The sequence below is a fragment of the Oncorhynchus clarkii genome, chromosome 6 (assembly GCF_045791955.1).
Source record: "Oncorhynchus clarkii lewisi isolate Uvic-CL-2024 chromosome 6, UVic_Ocla_1.0, whole genome shotgun sequence".
NCBI classification, from domain to species: Eukaryota; Metazoa; Chordata; class Actinopteri; order Salmoniformes; family Salmonidae; genus Oncorhynchus; species Oncorhynchus clarkii.
In genome coordinates, this window is record NC_092152.1 from 33,439,083 (window position 1) to 33,463,659 (window position 24,577).

Here is a 24,577-nt window from a genome sequence, read left to right on the forward strand (position 1 = left end):
AGCAGATGTTAATGCGAGTGTAGCGAAATGCTTGTGCTTCTAGTTCCGACAATGCAGTAATAACAAGTAATCTAACTAACAATTCCAAAACTACTGTCTTGTACACAGTGTAAGGGGATAAAGAATATGTACATAAGGATATATGAATGAGTGATGGTACAGAGCAGCATAGGCAAGATACAGTAGATGGTATCGGGTACAGTATGTACAAATGAGATGAGTATGTAAACAAAGTGGCATAGTATAGTATAAAGTGGCTAGTGATACATGTATTACATAAGGATACCGTCGATGATATAGAGTACAGTATATACGTATGCGTATGAGATGAATAATGTAGGGTAAGTAACATTTATATAAGGTAGCATTGTTTAAAGTGGCTAGTGATATATTTACATCATTTCCCATCAATTCCCATTATTAAAGTGGCTGGAGTTGAGTCAGTGTCAGTGTGTTGGCAGCAGCCACTCAGTGTTAGTGGTGGCTGTTTAACAGTCTGATGGCCTTGAGATAGAAGCTGTTTTTCAGTCTCTCGGTCCCAGCTTTGATGCACCTGTACTGACCTCGCCTTCTGGATGATAGCGGGGTGAACAGGCAGTGGCTCGGGTGGTTGATGTCCTTGATGATCTTTATGGCCTTCCTGTGACATCGGGTGGTGTAGGTGTCCTGGAGGGCAGGTAGTTTGCCCCCGGTGATGCGTTGTGCAGACCTCACTACCCTCTGGAGAGCCTTACGGTTGAGGGCGGTGCAGTTGCCATACCAGGCGGTGATACAGCCCGCCAGGATGCTCTCGATTGTGCATCTGTAGAAGTTTGTGAGTGCTTTTGGTGACAAGCCGAATTTCTTCAGCCTCCTGAGGTTGAAGAGGCGCTGCTGCGCCTTCTTCACGATGCTGTCTGTGTGAGTGGACCAATTCAGTTTGTCTGTGATGTGTATGCCGAGGAACTTAAAACTTGCTACCCTCTCCACTACTGTTCCATCGATGTGGATAGGGGGGTGTTCCCTCTGCTGTTTCCTGAAGTCCACAATCATCTCCTTAGTTTTGTTGACGTTGAGTGTGAGGTTGTTTTCCTGACACCACACTCCGAGGGCCCTCACCTCCTCCCTGTAGGCCGTCTCATCGTTGTTGGTAATCAAGCCTACCACTGTTGTGTCGTCCGCAAACTTGATGATTGAGTTGGAGGCGTGCGTGGCCACGCAGTCGTGGGTGAACAGGGAGTACAGGAGAGGGCTCAGAACGCAACCTTGTGGGGCCCCAGTGTTGAGGATCAGCGGGGAGGAGATGTTGTTGCCTACCCTCACCACCTGGGGGCGGCCCGTCAGGAAGTCCAGTACCCAGTTGCACAGGGCGGGGTCGAGACCCAGGGTCTCGAGCTTGATGACGAGCTTGGAGGGTACTATGGTGTTGAATGCCGAGCTGTAGTCGATGAACAGCATTCTCACATAGGTATTCCTCTTGTCCAGATGGGTTAGGGCAGTGTGCAGTGTGGTTGAGATTGCATCGTCTGTGGACCTATTTGGGCGGTAAGCAAATTGGAGTGGGTCTAGGGTGTCAGGTAGGGTGGAGGTGATATGGTCCTTGACTAGTCTCTCAAAGCACTTCATGATGACGGATGTGAGTGCTACGGGGCGGTAGTCATTTAGCTCAGTTACCTTAGCTTTCTTGGGAACAGGAACAATGGTGGCCCTCTTGAAGCATGTGGGAACAGCAGACTGGTATAGGGATTGATTGAATATGTCCGTAAACACACCGGCCAGCTGGTCTGCGCATGCTCTGAGGGCGCGGCTGGGGATGCCATCTGGGCCTGCAGCCTTGCGAGGGTTAACACGTTTAAATGTCTTACTCACCTCGGCTGCAGTGAAGGAGAGACCGCATGTTTTCGTTGCAGGCCATGTCAGTGGCACTGTATTGTCCTCAAAGCGGGCAAAAAAGTTATTTAGTCTGCCTGGGAGCAAGACATCCTGGTCCGTGACTGGGCTGGGTTTCTTCCTGTAGTCCGTGATTGACTGTAGACCCTGCCACATGCCTCTTGTGTCTGAGCCGTTGAATTGAGATTCTACTTTGTCTCTGTACTGGCGCTTAGCTTGTTTGATAGCCTTGCGGAGGGAATAGCTGCACTGTTTGTATTCGGTCATGTTACCAGACACCTTGCCCTGATTAAAAGCAGTGGTTCGCGCTTTCAGTTTCACACGAATGCTGCCATCAATCCACGGTTTCTGGTTAGGGAATGTTTTAATCGTTGCTATGGGAACGACATCTTCAACGCACGTTCTAATGAACTCGCACACCGAATCAGCGTATTCGTCAATGTTGTTATCTGACGCAATACGAAACATCTCCCAGTCCGCGTGATGGAAGCAGTCTTGGAGTGTGGAGTCAGCTTGGTCGGACCAGCGTTGGACAGACCTCAGCGTGGGAGCCTCTTGTTTTAGTTTCTGTCTGTAGGCAGGGATCAACAAAATGGAGTCGTGGTCAGCTTTTCCGAAAGGGGGGCGGGGCAGGGCCTTATATGCGTCGCGGAAGTTAGAGTAACAATGGTCCAAGGTCTTTCCTCCCCTGGTTGCGCAATCGATATGCTGATAAAATTTGGGGAGTCTTGTTTTCAGATTAGCCTTGTTAAAATCCCCAGCTACAATGAATGCAGCCTCCGGATAAATTGTTTCCAGTTTGCAGAGAGTTAAATAAAGTTCGTTCAGAGCCATCGATGTGTCTGCTTGGGGGGGGATATATACGGCTGTGATTATAATCGAAGAGAATTCTCTTGGTAGATAATGCGGTCTACATTTGATTGTGAGGAATTCTAAATCAGGTGAACAGAAGGATTTGAGTTCCTGTATGTTTCTTTCATCGCACCATGTCACGTTAGTCATAAGGCATACGCCCCCGCCCCTCTTTTTACCAGAAAGATGTTTTTTCCTGTCTGCGCGATGCGTGGAGAAACCTGTTGGCTGCACCGCTTCGGATTGCGTCTCTCCAGTAAGCCACGTTTCCGTGAAGCAAAGAACGTTACAGTCTCTGATGTCCCTCTGGAATGCTACCCTTGCTCGGATTTCATCAACCTTGTTGTCAAGAGACTGGACATTGGCAAGAAGAATGCTAGGGAGTGGTGCGCGCTGTGCCCGTCTCCGGAGTCTGACCAGAAGACCGCCTCGTTTCCCTCTCTTTCGGAGTCGTTTTTTTGGGTCGCTGCATAGGATCCACTCCGTTGTCCTGTTTGTAAGGCAGAACACAGGATCCGCGTCGCGAAAAACATATTCTTGGTCGTACTGATGGTGAGTTGATGCTGATCTTATATTCAGTAGTTCTTCTCGACTGTATGTAATGAAACCTAAGATGACCTGGGGTACTAATGTAAGAAATAACACGTAAAAAAACAAAAAACTGCATAGTTTCCTAGGAACGCGAAGCGAGGCGGCCATCTCTGTCGGCGCCGGAAGTCAGGTCAGAGTCAGATGGGTACAGGATGGCAGGCAAGCTCGAGGTCAGGCAGAAAATGTTGGAACCGGGGGGGCTAGAAAACAGGGACTAGACAAACAGGAGCACGGAAAAACACATTGGTACGCTTGACAAGACAAATTGGCAACAGACAAACAGAAACAACCGGTATAAATACACAGGGGATAATGGGAAGAAATGGGAGACACCTGGTGGGTGTGGAGACAAGCACAAGACAGGTGAAACAGATCAGTGTGACACTTCCGCTTCTTGGAATTCTATGTGAATGACACATTGCAGCTATATGTCTACTTATCTCAAGTCTAAGTGATTTTAACCAACTATGGGTAAGCAAAAGTTACTTTAATAACCTTTGCCTGCTCAGTTAGCGACATGATGCACACCAGATTACATCAAAAGTGTTTCCCGATGATGTCATCGTAAACACTTATCTTCTATCTCTTTGACAACATAACATAGAAACCCATAATTTTCACATAATGTATGTTGATGTGGGGGTGGTGCTGGAGATGATGAATATGAGGTTGAAAATAGGTGACATTTCCCATTAATGGGTTATTGTAAATGGCCTGAAACATTCACCAAGTGAAACCGCCTTTAAAGGGAAATCAAAATGGGTGCAACACTGGTCCACCTCTTCCTCTATGGTGAAAGAGTTACAGGTCGAAAAGGTAACCCTCAACCTACCGCATACTTCACAGTACATTAGGGTTGAATGGCGGGAACCCGGTTACTGAGATTTGCAAGGATTTAGGGTAACATGAGGTAAGGTAGCCCAGGGGGCATCTCTTAACCCAGGGGGCATCTCGCCCCATAGTACCCTACCGCCCAAATCCACTCAATTTTCCCTGGATAAATAACTGCGAGAAACCAGTAAATTAGAATACATTATTTATATGAACAGCATTGTGTGAAATTGAGCTGTTAAATTATATGTCATTTCTAATTCTGGCTTCTCTACAGCCTCTGCATGACGAACCAACACTCAGGGTGGGGACAGACCCATCTCAGTATGGAGTGCAGTTCACAATGCATGTAGACCTATCATCTCATCATGGAAGCTTTTTTTCAGGAAGGCCTGCATTTCCTGCAGCATAGCCTATGCTACAGTAATATAAAGACAAAATGCACGTCTAATTTATAGTCTCTGTCTCTTGTGCAATATGCAAGCACCTGTGTTTCCGCTGGCCTCTCCTTAAAAAAAATGTTCCTTAGCTCTTGGAGTCCCATGCAGGAAAGGCTAGACTCGAATAGCTTGCTGGACATCATTTTTTTGTTGCATTTCTTATACCAATAGACTTTTCGAAGAGGGACGCAAGCTGTTATTTTGCTGAATGTTTCATGTAACTGTTGAAAGCGAGGAAGAGGAGGTAAGCTACTAACAAAGGGAAATATTATGAAAGGTAACTATTTCAAAATTAAAATCAAATTCATTAGCCTACACTTGTAACTTTGTAGGCTGCCTGTGCAGCACCAGAACGGCTTGTTCTCTTTAAGTGATAATGCCAGAGAAGCCAGTGTGTGTTGTTAGACCCGAGAAGAAGTCGAGGAGGAAAACCGCACCACATTACCCCCCAAACACTGACTTCTAGGGCATTATCATTTAATACGATGGGTTACCAACATATTCAAATAATGATTAACATATTTCCATTAAACATTTTTATTTTGATGAATTTATTCATACTATTTCATCCTATCACAAGATATAGACCCGACACAAATCTACGATTCCTGTCTAAGCCGACTGGTTGTTGGTTCTATTAGTTTGGTTGCCAGAAACACGATTCAGTCGTTCATTCTTTTTGTTCTGTATCTATGGACGTAACCCAGTCGTTCGTTGTAGATGTTAGATTGCCATACTGGCTGGCAACATTCTTATCCCTTGCTTGCTAGTTAGCCAACTACAGCTAATTTACAGTCACGTCAAAAAAATGCAACCAGAATAACAGAAATGGAGCTGCGTTTGTTTAAGCATTTTGTGGATACACCCGTAACAATCGCCTGGCATAGAAAATGTGCTCACTAGTCAGGACAAAGTTGTTCAGAGGAGCTAGCCAACAACACAGCTAACACAGTCACTTCAAACTGAAGCTGGAAAGACTGCAAACTACAGTAGTTGCACTTCGTTTCGTTTTATATTTTTCAATTGACATTTGTATATATCCATAACAATGATGCCTGCTGATTCATGATTTCGATTGGCTGAGAAACGCTGCCTGCCTGTCTGTCTCGTCCCGACTCGTTCATTACTATAGGACAGCTGTAGATCGAATTTGAATATTGAAACAATGTTGCAAATGTTGGAGAGACAGACAGCAAGGTTTGTACAAATCTCCGCTGTTGAAAATGAAATGTTAGTTTTTTATAGTGGAGATCAAGTTTATAAATTGCTTGGCTGGGCTGATGAGACAGTGGATTGCATAGTCAGATGGAACAGAGTAAATAGGCATTTTAACCTCCTAAATTTAGCCGGTGGTAACTTATGGAAAAGACACCGGCTGGAATGAGGTTTTAACCAATCAGCATACAGAATTAGACCCACCCGTTGTACAATCTGTCATGTGTAATGTGCAGTAGCCTACATAATACAGTATACAGTGGGGCAAAAAGTATTTAGTCAGCCACCAATTGTGCAAGTTCTCCTATTTAAAAAGATGAGAGAGGCCTGTAATTTTCATCATAGGTACACTTCAACTATGACAGACAAAATGAGGGAAAAAAAATCCTGAAAATCACATAAATTCACAAAAAAAAGCTTTTCTCAAATGTGTGTCAGGCTTCATCTCCAAAAAGAGATCCACATCGATTTTTCTTCCGTTCAACATTCTAATCACCAGGATTTAGACGAGCATGGTCAGTCTTAAAAATCCATCAAAGTACAACCAGAGAAGGACACATGGTCCAAGTAAAAGACTTGCCCTTTCCCCAAACCCTTCTTTACAGAACAGCCAAAATATTGTTTATTGTGGCTGGCTGAGTAATGTGTATCTGGTATAGGTAATGGGGTTGGGTTGTGGGTACTGTAGTAGTATGGCTGGTTTGGTTATGGGTGCTTGGCATGCAACAGTGTCAGTATCAGTGTCCTCAGTCTTAGATGTGAGGCCAGGTCTTGGCCACATCCTGGTGCTTAGCTTTATGGATCTACTGGCAGTATGCAGACCAGAGGACTGGGATGAGAGAAATATGGATAAAATTAAGAGAAGAATAAGGGACAGATTGCAATTTAATGAGGGGGGTCCAAAGTAGGGGAGGGTTGTCCCACTTTTTTTTTTGCTTTGGAGAGGGTTTTTTATTAGGCACAGGGGAGGGTAGTGCGTTTTTTTTCCTGGTTTACATTCACTCTTTTGCAATATAATTTATATAATTATATTATATTATATACTATATAATTTCTTCCATCATAGACACATTTCCTCATGCGCTTACATGCGCCACCCCTATATCAAGGTGTTTTGGTACTTCCCTTATGCACTACGCTTTTTCATGTGCTAACATTTACTATACCACAGGTCAGTATAGTCTACCAGTCTAACGGTCTATCCTGTCATCTATCCAACATTCAACGTGACAATAGTGGTAGGTGGATCGTTTGTCCAGTTCTGCAATAGGCTAACTAGCAATCATACCACACATAAAAGCGTTCAAAGCTGCATAAATGTTTAACATGAATCGACAAGTAAGAACAGCTGAGAGGCCAGCTGCATCACTGCACATGAAAGAACAGCGAAGACATGAAACACAAATGTCCTCTATTGATCTTGTTTAGGGACAGTACAAGTATCCTACCTAGACTAACCGACAACACTACAATGCAACGAATAATTGCATTATTGTTTTCAAGTGAGTACAACATTCTACTCTAGGCTGAGGTGAAAATGTCATTTGAAGTCAAGCGATTTTAATGTTTCATTCGATTTAGATCAGTGGTGGGTCTACTCTCGACAGTTTATAAGGTCTAGAAAGGCACAGTAACAGGCCAGTCTGGCTGTATTTTTTAAAACTTCTGATACTGAATTGGCAGTCTGTTGCAGATCATCATTCTCCATGTATGCTCCCGGCAAGCCCAGTTATTCAGCAAAGTTTAACACGCGCTCTGCCTCCTCTCAAATCCGAGCGGCCATTCCTCGCATACCTAGAACCTAACGCTTCAATACAGCCTAAATATTGATCTTTTAACTTTTTAAATGTATTACCATTTATATGTGGCATAAAGACAACCAGTCACAATGTTTTAATCTGACTGGGCTACTTTAAAAGTCTTCCGTAGGCATGCTCACGTTCATCCAAATATAATTCCAGCATCCTCAAAATGGCTTGACATGAACCAGGTTTCCATCCAACCATTTTTTTGTGAGTAAAGTAGCATACATGTATAACAATACATTTCACCACATCATGGGAAAGCATGCAGTTTATTACGCTACAGATAACATCCATTGTAATGAACTTCACAGGGTGGTGAAAGTGCACAGCGATGAGGTTGATGTTCCTTTCAATAGATATCGAGGGTCTTATTCTGGTGACATGATGATCGTGCTTGGCTACCATTTTACAAATAAAAATAATCTTGCACTTGTGTCCATAATAATCTCTTAATGTGGTCGCACTGTATTTGCAAACTGTTGGCTAGGGCGCACGTGCCAATACCAGTGTGGGCACATTATCTATATGCAATGATTTTTGTGACAACCATCAGTAGACCTAGAGTTAAAAATGTGATGGAAACCCATTGAACTTGTACTTTTTTATCTGGTACATGGGAATTTAACCTCAAAAGTTATTTTTATGTGCACTATCCACGCCCAGACGTTTATCTGAAACAAGTCAATTGGATGGAAACGCAACTCTGATGGAAAAATGCGCCAGGATTTCCCTTAGCTGGTAATTGCCTGTATTTGGCTGATAATTCCCCCCAAAAATCTGATAAATAAAAGTGTAGTGTCTATCATAGCCTACACCCTTGCACTTCAGTACCATTCTCTCATGCCTTGCACACATGTGGTCTGCTGCTGAGAAGAGACAGCAAGAGAGGAGCCTTGGCCAAGGCCACTGTTGATTGTGAAGATGGAGGCCTTTTTCATTGAAGTAAAACAGAAGACAGGTGAAAGAGTGTGCCTGTAGTGAAAAGCCTACAAGGGGAATTTAATATACATCTTAATATTGCAGTGGACTAAGATGAGAAGAATGCAGGTTACCATGGAACTCTCTATTTAGGTGATGCAATTTTGGAACTTACATTTATTTATAATTATTTGTTTTATAATTATTATTCGTTTAAGATAGGTTATAAGTAGGTCTGTTGTAAAATAAATCACATTAGCCTATTTCTTTCATTTGTTGGGTATGGTTGGCACTTGCCTTTTTTGGTAATTGCAGCAATATGGCCTGTTCAAAACGTTTGTGAAGGTTTAAACCAGTTCGTAAGTGTTTTGTTTCTGTTGAGACAGTTTCTTTGGCCAAATGAAGTTCCAACTGTAATGCTCTGTTTTCCGCAATGTAATAGCCTGCTCGTATTTTCCCTATAAACAATGGCTTGACTTACTTTTGATATTACCCTAATACATTTTAGAACGTTTTGTGAAGGTTTGCTGTGTTCTGGCTTTTGTTAAGCTTTAGCTACGGCAAGCCTATAATAAGAAGGCAGTGTGCACTGGTGCTCAAACTGACTCCAACAGTTGAACTTGAGGTGAGGAAGAATGTTTTAGACCTACCAGAGTTACTCCTATAATCTAACAATATAACGCCTATCTTTATACAAAAATATTCTGATAGTCAATTTACGAATTAGCCTCCTGTACATCTACTATATCTGAAAAGCAGACGCAGTAGACATCTGACATAAAGATGTGCGTGTGGGTGTCGTAACATGCCGCCGGAATATCTCTATTTCTCTGGAGCTAGGCCCAAGTTTCTCTTCTTTGATATAGGTTACATATTTTTTTCTAAATATCATACTGAGCAAAAATATAAACACAACATGCAACAATTTCAAGGATTTTACTCAGTCACAGTTTATGTGAAGAAATCAGTCAATTGAAATGAATTCATTAGGCCCTCTATGGATCCATCTATGGATTTCACATGACTGGGAATACAGATATGCATCTTTTGGTCACAGATACGTTGAAAAAAAGGTAGGGGCGTAGATCAGAAAACCAGTCAGTAACTGGTGTGAACAACATTTGCTAAAATTTCTTTAAGGCCTCAACCTCCCCCAGTAGCCAATAGATCCAGTTTTTTAACTGCTCGGTCATTGTTGTAAGTAATACTCTCTCTTCTGGAGACGTAGTTATAAAAACGTCCCCCTCCAATGTTACATTTTTAATTTTAGACCGCGACTTCCCTTCAGTTACGCTCGCAGAGCTTGAGGAAAGGTCTTCTCTTGTTTGCCTTTATGTATCTGATACTTTTTCGAGCATATCAAAATGCTGATCAATAAATAGTTCAAGGTTCACTATATTATCCAGAATGTTTGTTTTGCAGTTATCAGCTAATCCTCAATTTTTCATATTAATTCATGGCACAAGCTGAGCCTGCCTGCCTTCATAAGTGATTATGAACCTCTCTCTGCCTGTCCGTCGACCTGCCCTTTCCCTGCCCCCGTGTTATAATAAATGATCTGAGAACTGTACTATCCGTCTCCTGTGTCTGCATCTGGATCATATCCTGAGGCGTGATAGCCTGGGCAGGGCCTGACTCCTCTCTCCCCTCCTCCTTTTTACTGGGGGCTGGGCCTGACTCCTCTCTCCTCCTTTTTACTGGGGGGCTGGGCCTGACTTCCCCCCCCCCCCTCCTCCTTTTTACTGGGGGGCCTGACTTCTCTCTTCTTCTCCTTTTTACTGGGGGGCCTGACTCCTCTCTCCTCACATTCTTTTTACTGGAGGGCTGGGCTTGACTCCTCTCCTCCTTTTTACTGGGGGGCCTGACTCCTCTCTCCTCTCCTACTTTTTACTGGGGGGCCTGACTCCTCTCTCCTCTCCTACTTTTTACTGGGGGGCCTGACTCCTCTCTCCTCTCCTACTTTTTACTGGGGGGCCTGACTCCTCTCTCCTCTCCTACTTTTTACTGGGGGGCCTGACTCCTCTCTCCTCTCCTACTTTTTACTGGGGGGCCTGACTCCTCTCTCCTCTCCTACTTTTTACTGGGGGGCCTGACTCCTCTCTCCTCTCCTAATTTTTACTGGGGGGCCTGACTCCTCTCTCCTCTCCTACTTTTTACTGGGGGGCCTGACTCCTCTCTCCTCTCCTACTTTTTACTGGGGGGCCTGACTTCTCTCTCCTCTCCTACTTTTTACTGGGGGGCCTGACTCCTCTCTCCTCTCCTACTTTTTCTCTTCTTTCTTTTCCTTTTTCACCTCCTCCACCTCAATCGGCTTTTTAGATTCAGGGACATCAGTGGCCTCCAACCCTCCATTCTCCATCATCCACCTCTTCATCAGATTATGAGTCCAACCACTACTCTTCTCCTTTTCCTCCTACTCTTCCTGTGCTCTTCGTTTCCTCTTCCTGTTGACTCCAAGTAGGCTGCTGATCCAACTCCCTGAGGCTCCGTCAACTACCTCATCAGCAGTCCTGAGAGACATAGAACACCACAGAGGATCATAAACAAGCCTACAGTACATCATCACTCCAACTAATCTATTCCCTGTTAATCAGCCAACCTGAGCATATGGAAAGTGTTACTAAACCAAATGCTGCTGCTACAATGGCATGGCACAGTCCCACTGCCTTACTGTTGGGTCTGGTACTGCTTGTCTCCTGTGCCCAGTATTAAGGTGGTGTAAAGCAACTTTAGTTCAGTCAGGCAGCTGCACCTCACCCAGCTTGGTCAGGATGTCTGCCCTCTGGGGATCAAAGGAGGGAGATGATGATGAATAGAGTACTTTGTGTTTAATGGCCAGAACTATTTCCAATGACACAGCTCATAATTATACACCAACGGAAACTGGGCTGGTCTGGCTCGGAGAAGGCAGATGTAACATGTTATCTTGACTTTCTTCTCTTTGACCTCCAGGACTTTCTGCAGATGTTTCCTTTGTTTCTTGGTCAGGGCTGTTTCTTCGGAAACATCCTGCTTCTGTCCCTTCCAGTTGTGCCTCTTCCTCAGTCGCCCCATCTCACAGCACTCGACAGACAGGAATTCTACAGTATGTATTGCACAAAGAGAGCGTAGCATTGACAAAGAAGTGAGTGAAACAAGTTCCCATTTAAATACTGTATGTCTATACTTGATACTAATGCGTTGCTAACTGGTTTTGAACATATACAACTGGTGGGAAGAGCCTAAACAGCTAGATGGGTCATTCCTACAATGGGGTGCCTTTTCTGTCCCCAGGAAATATCAGTTCATATTTAGTGTAAAATGTCGATTCCAAAAGGCTATAAATATAAATTCAGGTGTCCTTTACCTTAAAAAGGCAAAAATATGGATCCTGAAATGTCTGTTATTTTACCAGGTAAATTGACTGGGAACACATTCTCATTTGCAGCAACGACCTGGGGAATAGTTACAGGGGAGAGGAGGGGGATGAATGAGCCAATTGTAAACTGGGGATTATTAGGTGACCGTGATGGTTTGAGGGCCAGATGGGGAATTTAGCCAAGACACTGGGGTTAACACCCCTACTCTTACAATAAGTGCCATGGGATCTTTAATGACCTCAGAGAGTCAGGATACCTGTTTAACTTCCCATCTGAAAGATGGCACCCTACACAGGGCAGTGTCCCCAATCACTGCCCTGGGGCACTGGGATATTTTTTTAGACCAGGGGAAAGAGTGCCTCCTACTTGCCCTCCAACACCACTTCCAGCAGCATCTGGTCTCCCATCCAGGAACTGACCAGGACCAACCTTGCTTAGCTTCAGAAGCAAGCCAGCAGTGGTATGCAGGGTGGTATGCTGCTGGTAAAAAGGTACTTTTCTGCATTTCCAACGCTTTTGTCAGTGGATGTAGCCATTTTTGCCATGTCCCCAGGACATTATCAACTTCCACAAGAAATATAAGCGCCAAAATAATGTTTATTATAATGTTTATTATTAATATTTAAAATCTTCATTATTTTATAGTCCTAGTTAAAGTCTCTTTCATCAATAACGTTTTTTTCATGATTATTGTATTTATTATTTTATTTCAGATTTTTTTGTATGCCCCTGATATCACTTTCCATCCTGTTAGTTGTAATTCTCCATTTAAGAAAACAACCCCTTCCTACAATGACACCATATTCAGGAAGTGTGATCATTTCTTTAGTTTTTCCACCATGGTGCAAAGCTAAATAAATACAAACACTCAGTTTTATCTATTTGCCCATGTTTCATGTTGTTGGTCTGTAAAGTATATCCCAGTCATAAATGTCCACCCTGTTTGGCTAAATTATATATAAAAAATATATATATATATATACAGTACCAGTCAAATGTTTGGACACACCTACACCTACCAGGGTCTTTCTTTATTTGTACTATTATCTACATTGTAGAACAATAGTTACACTATTCGGTAAAAGACCAAGTCCATATTATGGCAAGAACAGCTCAAATAAGCAAAGAGAAACGACAGTCCATCATCACTTTAAGACATGAAGGTCAGTCAATACGGAAAATGTCATGAACTTTGAACATTTCTTCAAGTGCAGTCGCAAAAACCATCAAGCTCCCAGATTGCCGTGCCCCACTCACGAGCCCGTCCAATAAGGAGAGATATGACGTAGGCGACACGAGCAGTGCTCCTGGAGTAAGTGTTGGGCTGGAGAGAAAACACAATATCACACTGGGTGAGGAACGAGCGGCATTCAGTGGGCTCCCCAGAGTAACACGGCGGGTTATTGATTCTGGGCTCCGGAGATTCGAAAGCCCTGGAAGTGGCCGGTGGATCGAGGCGGAGATGGTGAACCTGTTCTGTGAGGTTGGAGACTTGGGTGGCCAGGGTCTCAACGGCATGTCGAGCAGCAGACACTTCCTGCTCGTGTCTGCCTAGCATCGCTCCCTGGATCCCGACGGCTGAGTGGAGAGGATCCGAAGTCGCTGGGTCCATTCTTGGTCGGATTCTTCTGTTACGGTGAGTGAATGAGGACCCAAAAGCGAACTAACTTAAACAGAGCTTCTTTAATAACCAAACATAGGTAGGCTCAGATAGACCGGCAGATTCCGACACATCAAGAGCTATGATGAAACTGGCTCTCATGAGGAGCGCCACAGGAAAGGAAGACCCAGAGTTACCTCTGCTGCAGAGGATAAGTTCATTAGAGTTAACTGCACATCAGATTGCAGCCCAAATAAATGCTTCACAGAGTTCAAGTAACGGACACATCTCAACATCAACCTTTTAGAGTAAAGACTTGCTTGGGCCAAGAAACATGAGCAATGGACATTAGACCGCTGGAAATATCTCCTTTCGTCTGATGAGTCCAAATTTGAGATTTTTGGTTCCAACTGCCGTGTCTTTGTGAGACTCAGAATAGGTGAACGAATGATCTCCACATGTGGTTCCCACCGTGAAGCATAGAGGAGGAGGTGTGATGGTGTGATGGTGTGGCTTTTCTGGTGACACTGTCAGTGATTTGTTTAGAATTCAAGGCACACTTAACCAGCATGGACAGCACAGCATTCTGAAGTGATATGCCACCCGATCTGGTTTGCACTATTGTTTGTTTTTCAGCAGGACAATGACCCAACACACCTCCAGGCTGTGTAAGGGCTATTTGACCAAGAAGGAGAGTGATGAAGTGCTGCATCAGATGACCTGACCTCCATAATCACCCAACCTCAACCCAATTGAGATGGTTTCGGATGAGTTGGACGGCAGAGTGAAGGAAAAGCAGCCAACAAGTGCTCAGCTTATGTGGGAACTCCTTCAAAACTGTTGGAAAAGCATTCCTCATGAAGCTGGTTGACAAAATGTCAAGAGTGTGCAAAGTTGTTGTCAAGGCAAAGGGTGGCTACTTTGAAGAATCTAAAATCTAAAATATATTTTGTTTAACACTTTGTTGGGTACTACATGATCCCATATGTGTTATTTCATAGTTTTGATGTCATCACTATTATTCTTCAATGTAGAAAATAGTAAAAATAAAGAAAAACCCTTGAACGAGTAGGTGTGTCCAAACTTTAGACTGGCACTGTATATGTTCAAATATGTTTACCATTATGCTAGCTAATTTTCCACTGAAGCTCACGCGTAAACAACATGAATCGTTATGTTCTGACACAGAGTAGGAAAGTTCCTTCCTTAAAACTTTATTCCGCAAGCTATTTCTTTATGCATTGCAATATTTTTGAATGATCCAGTGAATATTTATGTTTTATGTGATGAAACTGACAAACAATAGCTATTATGACAAAGCTATACTGTGTATTTGTATGATGGTGTCCTCCACTGCGCTGTGTGGAAGTATATGGAATAGCCTATTGTAGTTAGATCCATGTATAGAGTAGAAATACATGGCTCTGGCTGTAGTTATTAGGTCTAAAAATACGGATGTCATTGCAGGCAATTAGACAAGCTTCTACTTCGACTGGAATGAAAATTCACAAACATATTTCCAATGTCATTTTTAATGGGCTGGATTAGGAATGTTATATAATGAAAACCTCCAAATAAAATATAGGAAATAGCCAACAGCTAACGTGCTGTATCAAAGTACATAAACACAAACATGTATTACAAGTAAATATAAATTGTGCTGATTCACCATCATATTGTAATTACACTGAACAAAAACATAAACGCAACATGTAAAGTGTTGGTCCCATGTTTCATGAGCTGAAATAAAAGATAAGTGAAATATTCCATACACACAAAAAGCTTATTTCTCTCAAACGTTGGGCATAAATTTGTTTACATCCCTGTTAGTGAGCATTTCTTCTTTGCCAGGATAATCCATCCACCTGACAGGTGTGGAATATCAAAAGCTGATTAAACAGCATGATCATTACACAGATGCACCTTGTGCTGTAAACATTAAAAGGCCACTCTAAAATGTGTAGTTTTGTAACACAACATAATCTCAAGTTTTGCGGGAGCGTGCAATTGGTATGCTGACTGGAGGAAAGTCCACCAGAGCTGTTTCCAGAAAGTGTTATGTTAATTTCTCTACCATAAGCCATCTCCAATGTCGTTTTAGAGATTTTGGCAGTACGTCCAACCGGCCTCACAACCGTAGACCACGTATGGTGTTGTGTGGGCGAGCGGTTTGCTAATGTCAACGTTGTAAACAGAGTGCCCCATAGTGGCGGTGGGGTTATGGAAAGGGCAGTCATAAACTATGCCGTAATGAGATCCTGAGGCCCATTGTCGTGCCTTTCATCCGCCGTCATCACCATGTTTCAGTATGATAATGCACGGCCCCATGTCGCAAGGATCTGTACACAATTCCTGGAAGCTGAAAATGTTCCAGTTCCTCCATGGCCTGCATGCTCACCAGACATTGCACCATTGAGCATGTTTGGGATGCTCTGGATCGACGTGTACAACAGCATGTTCCAGTTACCGCCAATATCCAGAAAGTTTTCACAACCATTGAAGAGGAGTGGGACAACATGCTACTGGACACAATCAACAGCCGGATCAACTCTATGCGGAGGAGATGTGTTGCGCTCCATGAGGCAAATGGTGGTCACACCAGACACTGACTGGTTTTCTGATCTTTTTTTAAAGGTATTCGTGACCAACAGATGCATATCTGTATTCCTAGTCATGTGAAATTTAAATTGACTGATTTCCTTTTATGAACTCTAACTCAGTAAAATCTTTGAAATTGTTGCATGTTGCGTTTATATTTTTGTTAAGTATATATACATCCGAAATCTTTAAAAATGCACCCATTTACAATTGTTTTATTATTGCTATCTAAATAAATTATAAATAGCAGCTTTAAAACAATGACACAAAACAGCATTATTAAATGTCAATTAAATGTTATATTCTATGTACTATTGATTCATAGCATGATATATTATTCTAACAGTGTTATTGACTGATGTAACCAACAAACACATTACAAGAAGTCTCTGAAAATAGATGCAGAACCACTTCGATTTAGCCTAATTTCTTGTCCTGCGAGTTTCTCTGGAATCTCCTGTTTCCAGTGAATCTAACAAGCCCTTTTCTCCTCATCCTCATTCTTTTCTTACCACAGACCTGAAAGGGCTCCGTCATTTTATTGCTCACCAGCTTGTCCCCTTCAAGTGTCTCCTCTCCCTCTTTTCTCTCCTTGCCTACCTGGCCCTCCCCTCCCCTCGTCAGATGATGCTTTCCTTCATGGGCTCATACTCACTATACTCATTACTCGTAAGCCCCTCCCCCCCAGCAAAGCTCTCCTCTGTGGTCCACCGGGCCTCGCGGGACAGGCTCTCAAACCTCCTCAGGAACACGACCACAGCAGCCAGCAGCCCCGCCTGCACCGCCACAAACACAAACAAACACACCTGGGAGGCCAGTGCCAAGTCACAGTACCAGTAGTGACAGGACTCCAGCACCTCCTCCTCAGCCAGGTAGACCACCAGCGTCCCTCGCAGGCGGGGAGGGGAACTGCAGGTGATGTTGCTGTGGCTGGTGTAGCTGGCAGGGTGTCGGAGCAGCCAGGCACGCAGGTAGAGCACACCGCAGTCACAGGCCCAGGGGTTTCCATGTAGAGACACGGAGCGGAGGGAGGAGAGGAAGTCCAGAAGGCTGTTTGGGAGCGTGGTCAGCTGGTTGTCATGGAGACGGAGCTCGGTGGTGGCAGGAGGGAAGCGGGAGGGTAAGGAAGAGGTGGTGAGGGCACGGCTGCTGCAGTCTACCTGAGCACCATGACAGGAGCAGTACAGGGGACAGCTTGATGACCCTTGAACCCTCCCTGGTGTCAACAAGATGAGAAGACCCAGTAGTGGGGTCACACATGGCGGAAACCCCCTCATCCTCACTGTCAATGAGAGAGAGAAAGAGAGAGAGAGAGAGAGAGAGAGAGAGAGAGAGAGAGAGAGAAAGAGAGAGAGGATATGTCATACTGAAAAGGGTGGAGGGGAAACAATTACAACTAATGTTTGTGGACGTCTCTGCCATGTGAGGGATGTAGATATCATTTTAGTATGAGAAATTAGTCATTAAAAGAGAACATGTCATTCCAAGCAAGGGAGATAGCCACGCAAAGAAATGCATGTTTCCGGAGAGCGGGTGCCAAAGATGCTAGTTTGAATTCTTGAAAAAAAGTGATGATTAACAACACTGGAATAGTCCCCCTTGTTAAATAAAATGTGAGAAAATAGGGACAGTGAGGATTCACAATTTGGGACAGCTTTGCAGGGTCAGGCAGATCACCCTGCCCATCTCCATGTAGCAGTTAAAGTTGGAGTTAGTGTTAACCTAATATTATAAACATAACTAACATCTAACCATGAACGGAAGAACGAGTTACTACTGTGTAATGTATATTTTGAGGATTTGAAAATGACATCTAACCTTTGAGCTTAATAACAATTCAGGGTAACACTACACTTACACGTGTAATTAGACTGTAACATGTACTGTAGTTAATTGTAATAACTCGTAGTTACACTGTAATAACCACATGTAGCTGGTGGTAATTGCAGTCTGTAATTACAGCGGTGTAACAACAAATGCGTGTTACCATGCCTGTTACAAATGGGCAAGTTTCCACTAAATTCACCAATTTAGTGTTTAGTTTCTTCTCAGCTGCATCTGATTCAGTACTGACTATCGCAAGGTTGTAACCCCCTGTGGACAAAGGCTCTGGGTGTCTGAGACTACAACGGTTGGAGACTCAAAAGACTCGAATTACCTGTCCATGAATGCCCACTCTTCAAAATCTCCACTCAAGGTTGTTGCTAGCACTTTCTCCCAAAAACTGTACCATCTGGGTTAACTTGGTTGAGTTTACAAAAACAGATCAGATATAGGTCAACCTCACTAACTGGGCTCTTCCATACAGGTGTCATCCCTGATTATAAAGAAAGAAAATCTGAACCTCCTTGCCATCCAAGTGAGAGGTTAAACCCACAAGTACACCACAGAGTACATGTAATTACATTGTACTTATGAATGCATTACAAGGTGTTACACAGGATTTAGCTAGTTAAAATGAAGTATATCTTGAGGTGTGCTTACTTGTAATTATTTTGTACCTACAAAATATGTCACCCATTCTGACAATCGACTCATCAGCTTCTGAAAGTGCCATCCAAGTCAGAAAATCAACACAGTAATACACCACAGAGTACATATCTGTAATATCTGCATAAGTACAAGGTTGTCGCTAGTTGTTACACAGGATTTTGCTATTTAAAGTTAAGTGTAACTTTATACTTACCTGTGAGCAAGTTCTATATAATGACTTATTACTCATTACCAAGTGAAAGTACCTTGAAACAAAAGATGAGCTTCTACTTTAGTCAACAATGTAAAATACCTTACATTTCTTTCAAAATAACAAGGATTTTTATTGTTAGATTAATACATTGATTAATTAGATTAAGCAAAAGTATAGGCTTACTCAATAACATAAAAATAACTATTTTAGTGGTGCCTCAAATCTGTTGCCTCTAGTATGGCGAGTAGCCTAGATAGCTAGCTAATTTAGAAAAATGTGATTGTCTGTTTCTTAATTTTTAACATTACAAGTAACAATAGAAATCGACAACTCTGTCTCTGACTGTCTTCATCAGTTTCTTTTTTGTAAGCATTTTCCCATCATGGAGTCTGAAGCCTTGTGGGAATCTGTGGTAGAGAAAAATAATGTATGATAATTTAGCATAGACACTTTACATTACCCGTATTTATCGTCATCATGATTTCTATGGTTTAGGCAAACAGCTAGCTAGACCAAGCTGCTACCTAGCCAGTTGTTCTGTTATCCAGCTAGCAATAACAGTGTTTGTGTTGACACAACTATATAGCTAGTTAACTTTAACATGCTGGGTGTGTATCAAATCAAATCAAACTTTATTTGTCACATGCGCCGAATACAAGTGTAGACATTAGCGTGAAATGGTTACTTACCAGCCCTTAACCAACAGTGCAGTTCAAGAAGAGTTAAGAAAATATTTACCAAATTAACTAAAGTAAAAAATAATAAAAAGTAACACAATAACATAACAATAACGAGGCTATATAAAGGGGGTATTGGGACCGAGTCAGTGTGTGGGGGTACAGGTTAGAGGTCATTTGTACATGTAGATAGGGGTGAAGTGACTATGCATAGATAATAAACAGCGAGTAGCAGCAGTGAACAAAACAATTGTAGGCGGGGTGGCCATTTGATTCGTTGTTCAGCAGTCTTATGGCTTGGGGGTAGAAGCTGTTACGGAGCCTTTTGGTCCAAGACTTGGTGCTCCGGTACCGCTTGCCGTGCGGTAGCAGAGAAAACAGTCTGTGACTTGGGTGACTGAAGTCTGACAATTTTATGGGCTTTCCTCTGACACCTCCTATTATATAGGTCCTGGATTGCAGTAAGCTTGGCCCCAGTGATGTACTGGGCCGTATGCACTACCCTCTGTAGTGCCTTATAGTCAGATGCCGAGCAGTTACCATACCAGGCAGTGATGCAACCGGTCAGGATGCTCTCGATGGTGCAGCTGTAAAACTTTTTGAGGATCTGGGGACCCATGCCAAATCTTTTCAGTCTCCTTAGGAGGAAACGGTTTTGCCATGCCCTCTTCACGACTGTCTTGGTGTGTTTGGACCATTATAAATCGTTGGTGATGTGGACACCAAGAAACTCTCGACCCGCTCCCCTACAGCCCCATTGATGTTAATGGGGGGCAGTTTAGCCTGCCTTTTCCTGTAGTCCATAATCAGCTCCTTTGTCTTGCTGACATTGAGGGAGAGGTTGTTGCCCTGGCACCACACTGCCGGTTCTCTGACCTCCTCCCCATAGGCTTTCTCATCATTGTCGGTGATCAGGCCTATCACTGTTGTGTCGTCAGCAAACGTAATGATGGTGTTGGAGTCGTGTTTGGCCACGCAGTCGTGGGTGAACAGGGAGTACAGGAGGGGAAAGTACATACCCCTGAGGAGCCCCAGTGTTAAGAATCAGCATGGCAGATGTGTTGTTGCCTACCCTTACCACCTGGGGGGCAGCCCGTCAGGAAGTCCAGTATCCAGTTGCAGGGGGAGGTGTTTAGTCCCAGGGTCCTTAGCTTAGTGATGAGATTTGTGGGTACTATGGGGTTGAATGCTGAGCTGTAGTCATTGAACAGCATTCTCACATACTGTAGGTGTTCCTTTTGTCCAGGTGGTAAAGGGCAGTGTGGAGTGCAATTGAGATTGCATCATCTGTGGATCTGTTGGTGCGGTATGCAAATTGGTGTGGGTCTAGGGTATCCGGGAGGCTGCTGTTGATGTGAGCCATGACCAGCCTTTCAAAGCACTTCATGGCTACAGACATGAGTGCTACAGGGGCGGTAATCATTTAGGCAGGTTACCTTCGCTTCCTTGGGCACAGGGACTATGGTGGTCTGCTGGAAACATGTAGGTATTACAAACTCAGTGTGGGTCTGTAATAGGTCTGTAATAGGTTGAAAATGTCAGTGAAGACACTTGCCAGTTGGTCCACGCATGCTTTGAGTACAAGTCCTGGTAATCCATCTGGCCCCGCGGTTTTGTGAATGTTGACCTGTTTAAAGGTCTTGCTCACATTGGCTACCGAGAGCGTTATCACACAGTCATCCAGAACAGCTGGTGCTTTTGTGCAGGTAATACCCTTGGGGTACAGGGAGACCTAAATAACTACCTACTAACTACCCACTATGCTAAATTGAAGTATCAAAAAAGGCTAAACAAATTGCATGGAAAACTTACTTTCTCATTCCTGCGATGACGTTTTTGACCTACAACACTTTCTCAGCAATCGTGTCTGGATTTTGCAAACTGACCTTCTCCGCCTGTTCTTTGCTCACTGTTACATGATGTCAGCGTCAACTCCTGAGGGGAGGTTCGAGGTCTTCTTTATTTCGAGTGTGTTAAGCAGATCTTGACATGACGCCTTAATTCTTGGATAAATAAATAATTGCACCAATGCATCCCATCCAAAAGTGAGAATGTTCCTCAACAGTGAAACCCTTGCAAGGTTACATTATGGTCTTATAACCATTTTAAGTGCATTTATAAACCATTCAGTGGCGACGCAGGCGGAGCTCTGCCCCAAATGTTTTGAAAAAACAAATGGGCTTGCCTGTTTTGCATGTTATTTTACCATTAATATGTGTCACATATCAGTTTGCAAACAATGCAGAAAAAAAATATAATTGAGTTAATAAAGCCGCTTGCAAACATGGTCTCCTTTTTGTTTTCTTGAGTAAGGTAGCTCCAAAATGGAAGTGTTTCAGCCTAGCTCAGTGCTTCTGTGGTAGCGGGGCAAGCCAGTTGAAAATATGGAGTGTTGCGCCGTGATTGGCTCAGTGTTCTGTCACTCATGGGGATACTACGTCACCGCCAAGTCTAATGGTAGATTTAGAAAATGCAATCCCCTTGGGTGCTGCCATAGAGCTATGTTAGAAGTGGCCATCCAAGAAGGCTCAAGGTCACTGGCCACAGATAAAATGACGTCAAATCATATTATATCTACGGTAGCTTTGATTGGACTGATCATACTTTCAAAATCTTAGCTAGCAGTCATGAATGAAGTCGACAATCTACTGGAAAATCCTTTTTAATCCTTGTCATATGAAGATAAATAATTAAGAGAAATTATAGATAAAACGTGTATGTGCTCATCGGCCATTGGACATAAACATGAGACAACAAGTTGGAAATCGCAAATTCAACAATGAGTGGCGAGTCCAAAAAGGTATTGTATGCTGCTGCATAAATTATGTAATATGCCAGGGAGATATGTATACTGTAGCTAAGAAAGTAATACAAAGTATATGTTGTGTAGTAAGCTGTTGGTAGCCCATGTGCCTCACCCTAATAATTTGGTCTATTTTCACCTCTTAATTTTGCCGACTGTTCTGACTTGGTGGTGCACATGTAGCCTGTAACCGGTTTTTGAGAAATGTAATCATAGAATATTGTAAAAGCTTTCATTCTCTGCTTATATGCCCCCTTTATTTATTCCACGGTTCTGACTTGGTGTACAGGGAGAACAATGTAAAAAATGGCCCATGTTCTGAATTCTATCGCTGTACATGTCAAAAGTGCTGAACAAATAGTTATGACTACGTCTGTCCTAGCTCGCTCATTGATGTCTTAATCAAAATTACGGATAGCCTTTTATCCGCTTGACATCCCCTTATTCCATAGTTTGTACATCTCAATTGTCAGTAGAAACCACATTTGTTTAAGCAAGTAAGCCGTATCAGCTATCAGCTATATTTTTTATAAGGCAGAAAATGAGGCTGAATTAACTGTTTCGCTGCCAGACAAGGTTCAGCTGTCGCAGTGTATAGTGCAATTAATGTGTTGTGTTGTGGCTTTGCTGGCATGCATCCCACAAGTCTTTTCTGTTGCCCCACCAACATTTACATGCTAAAATCGCCACTGAAACCGTTATTCAAACAAGCTTATTAGACTTACAATGTAACGTGTCTAAAATTGTTTAATTAGTGCTTAAAGGTATTGACCCATTATTTAACAATTGAAAGTATTTTTTTGACGTGAACCGTTTGTAAACCCGTTTTTGCCATTGGGCCTGGGATTCAGACTCCAGATCTTTATTGGAGAGTTGTCTCAATGAGGTGGTCGGTTTTCAATTGGCTAACACTTATCATGTGGTTTGTGCAGGGTGAAATATGGTGCGTTGAGATGCTATCGGAATCTTTAACATTTGTAACAAGCACGGTAAGAAGCATTCATTGTTACAACCCGGTAATTACAGACTGCAATTGCCACCCGTTTACATGTTATTAAAGTGTAACTATGAATTATTACAATTACAATACTTGTTAGTGTAATTACATATATAATACATATGTAATTACATATGTAATTACATATGTAATTACACTGTAATAAGGACCCTTTAAAATGAAGTGTTACCCAGTTCAGTTATACACCACAGTAGTTCTCTACAACTACCGCTGGAAGAAAAACTTCTCTTTGACAGGTTATTCAGACGTCTGAGACTCCAATCATACACTGAGACAGCCTAATAAAACAGTAAAGTTATGGTCAAGCTGAAAGGTGTAATGAATGGTCTTGTTATGGTTAGGAGATGGTGACTTACCTTTGCGTGTGTTCGTGGCAGGAGTGGTTGGTGAGACTGTGCTACTAAGTCACTCAGAGGCATGAGCGTGTATGAAGTCACAGCTGGCTTGCACTGATAAAGCACCCTGCCACTCACATGCACGCACACACGCCCTTCTGATGGGACACAGGAAGGACATGTCTATTTGATGCCAGCAGCATTTTTATTCCTTATTTACTGACCACAGAGGCTCCTGTCTGGGAGGCCAGATGTAAGTTTCAGGGAGATTTATGTATACAGTTAATACTTCCTTCTCTCTTGGTACAACCCAGGGTAAACTGTCCCTACAGCGGCTCGTAGGGTTCACCATCTCCCACAGTAACTATACTATAGCTGCAGCAAGGCCCTTCCCATCATTCAGCTCCATACAGTCAGTTGAGTTAGTGATAGATCTGACACTGTGGGCCAGAGGGGTAGTGAGGTCCAAGGAGATAAATTGTGGCTCAGTGCTTTATTCAGCTACAGGTGTGTTGTGTCTTTGGCATCATTAAGTTGAAGACTGTTATTTTATCAAATCAATTCTCTGTAATTATTATTACGTGATTAAACTAATGATGTAAATGTAATTAACTAGGAAGTCGGGGCACCCAGGAAAATCTTCAGATTACAAAGTTTTAATTTTCCGAATATAACTCTTCAGATATTTTAATATCTGATCAATTAGTCTTCTAATTAATTAATTATTCTTTACGTCACGTTAGTCTCATTCCAAACGTCGTAAATTGTTGGTTATCTGCACGAACCCAGTCTTTGCTATGAATCATTCATACATCAATTGTCTTAATCGTTTATTTACTAACTAAATAATCACAGAAATGCATAACAAACAAACAGTAGGCATGGTTACAAGGAAATGATAGGGGGTGTGCCCTAGTGGGCTAAACCGGTATGACGGCTTGGTAGACAAAGGGACTGAGAAGTGCGCGAAAGACAAAAGT

The 24,577-nt window shown here is 42.9% G+C and overlaps 1 protein-coding gene across 2 annotated transcripts; it reads right to left on the reverse strand.

Moving 5' to 3' along the window:
• Positions 1 to 13,617: 13,617 nt before the first annotated feature.
• Positions 13,618 to 23,757, reverse strand: LOC139411023 (platelet glycoprotein Ib beta chain-like). 2 transcript variants are annotated; one of them, XM_071156807.1, is made up of 2 exons: positions 23,619 to 23,757; positions 13,618 to 17,360 (listed from the first exon to the last, which is right to left on the reverse strand). In XM_071156807.1, the coding sequence occupies exon 2, from the start codon at positions 17,353 to 17,355 to the stop codon at positions 16,699 to 16,701; it is 657 nt and encodes a 218-aa protein (XP_071012908.1). In that variant the 5' UTR covers positions 17,356 to 17,360; positions 23,619 to 23,757; the 3' UTR covers positions 13,618 to 16,698. The 2 variants fall into 2 exon arrangements, with proteins under 2 accessions (XP_071012908.1, XP_071012909.1); XM_071156808.1 differs by lacking the exon at positions 23,619 to 23,757 and adding an exon at positions 18,765 to 18,811.
• Positions 23,758 to 24,577: the final 820 nt, after the last annotated feature.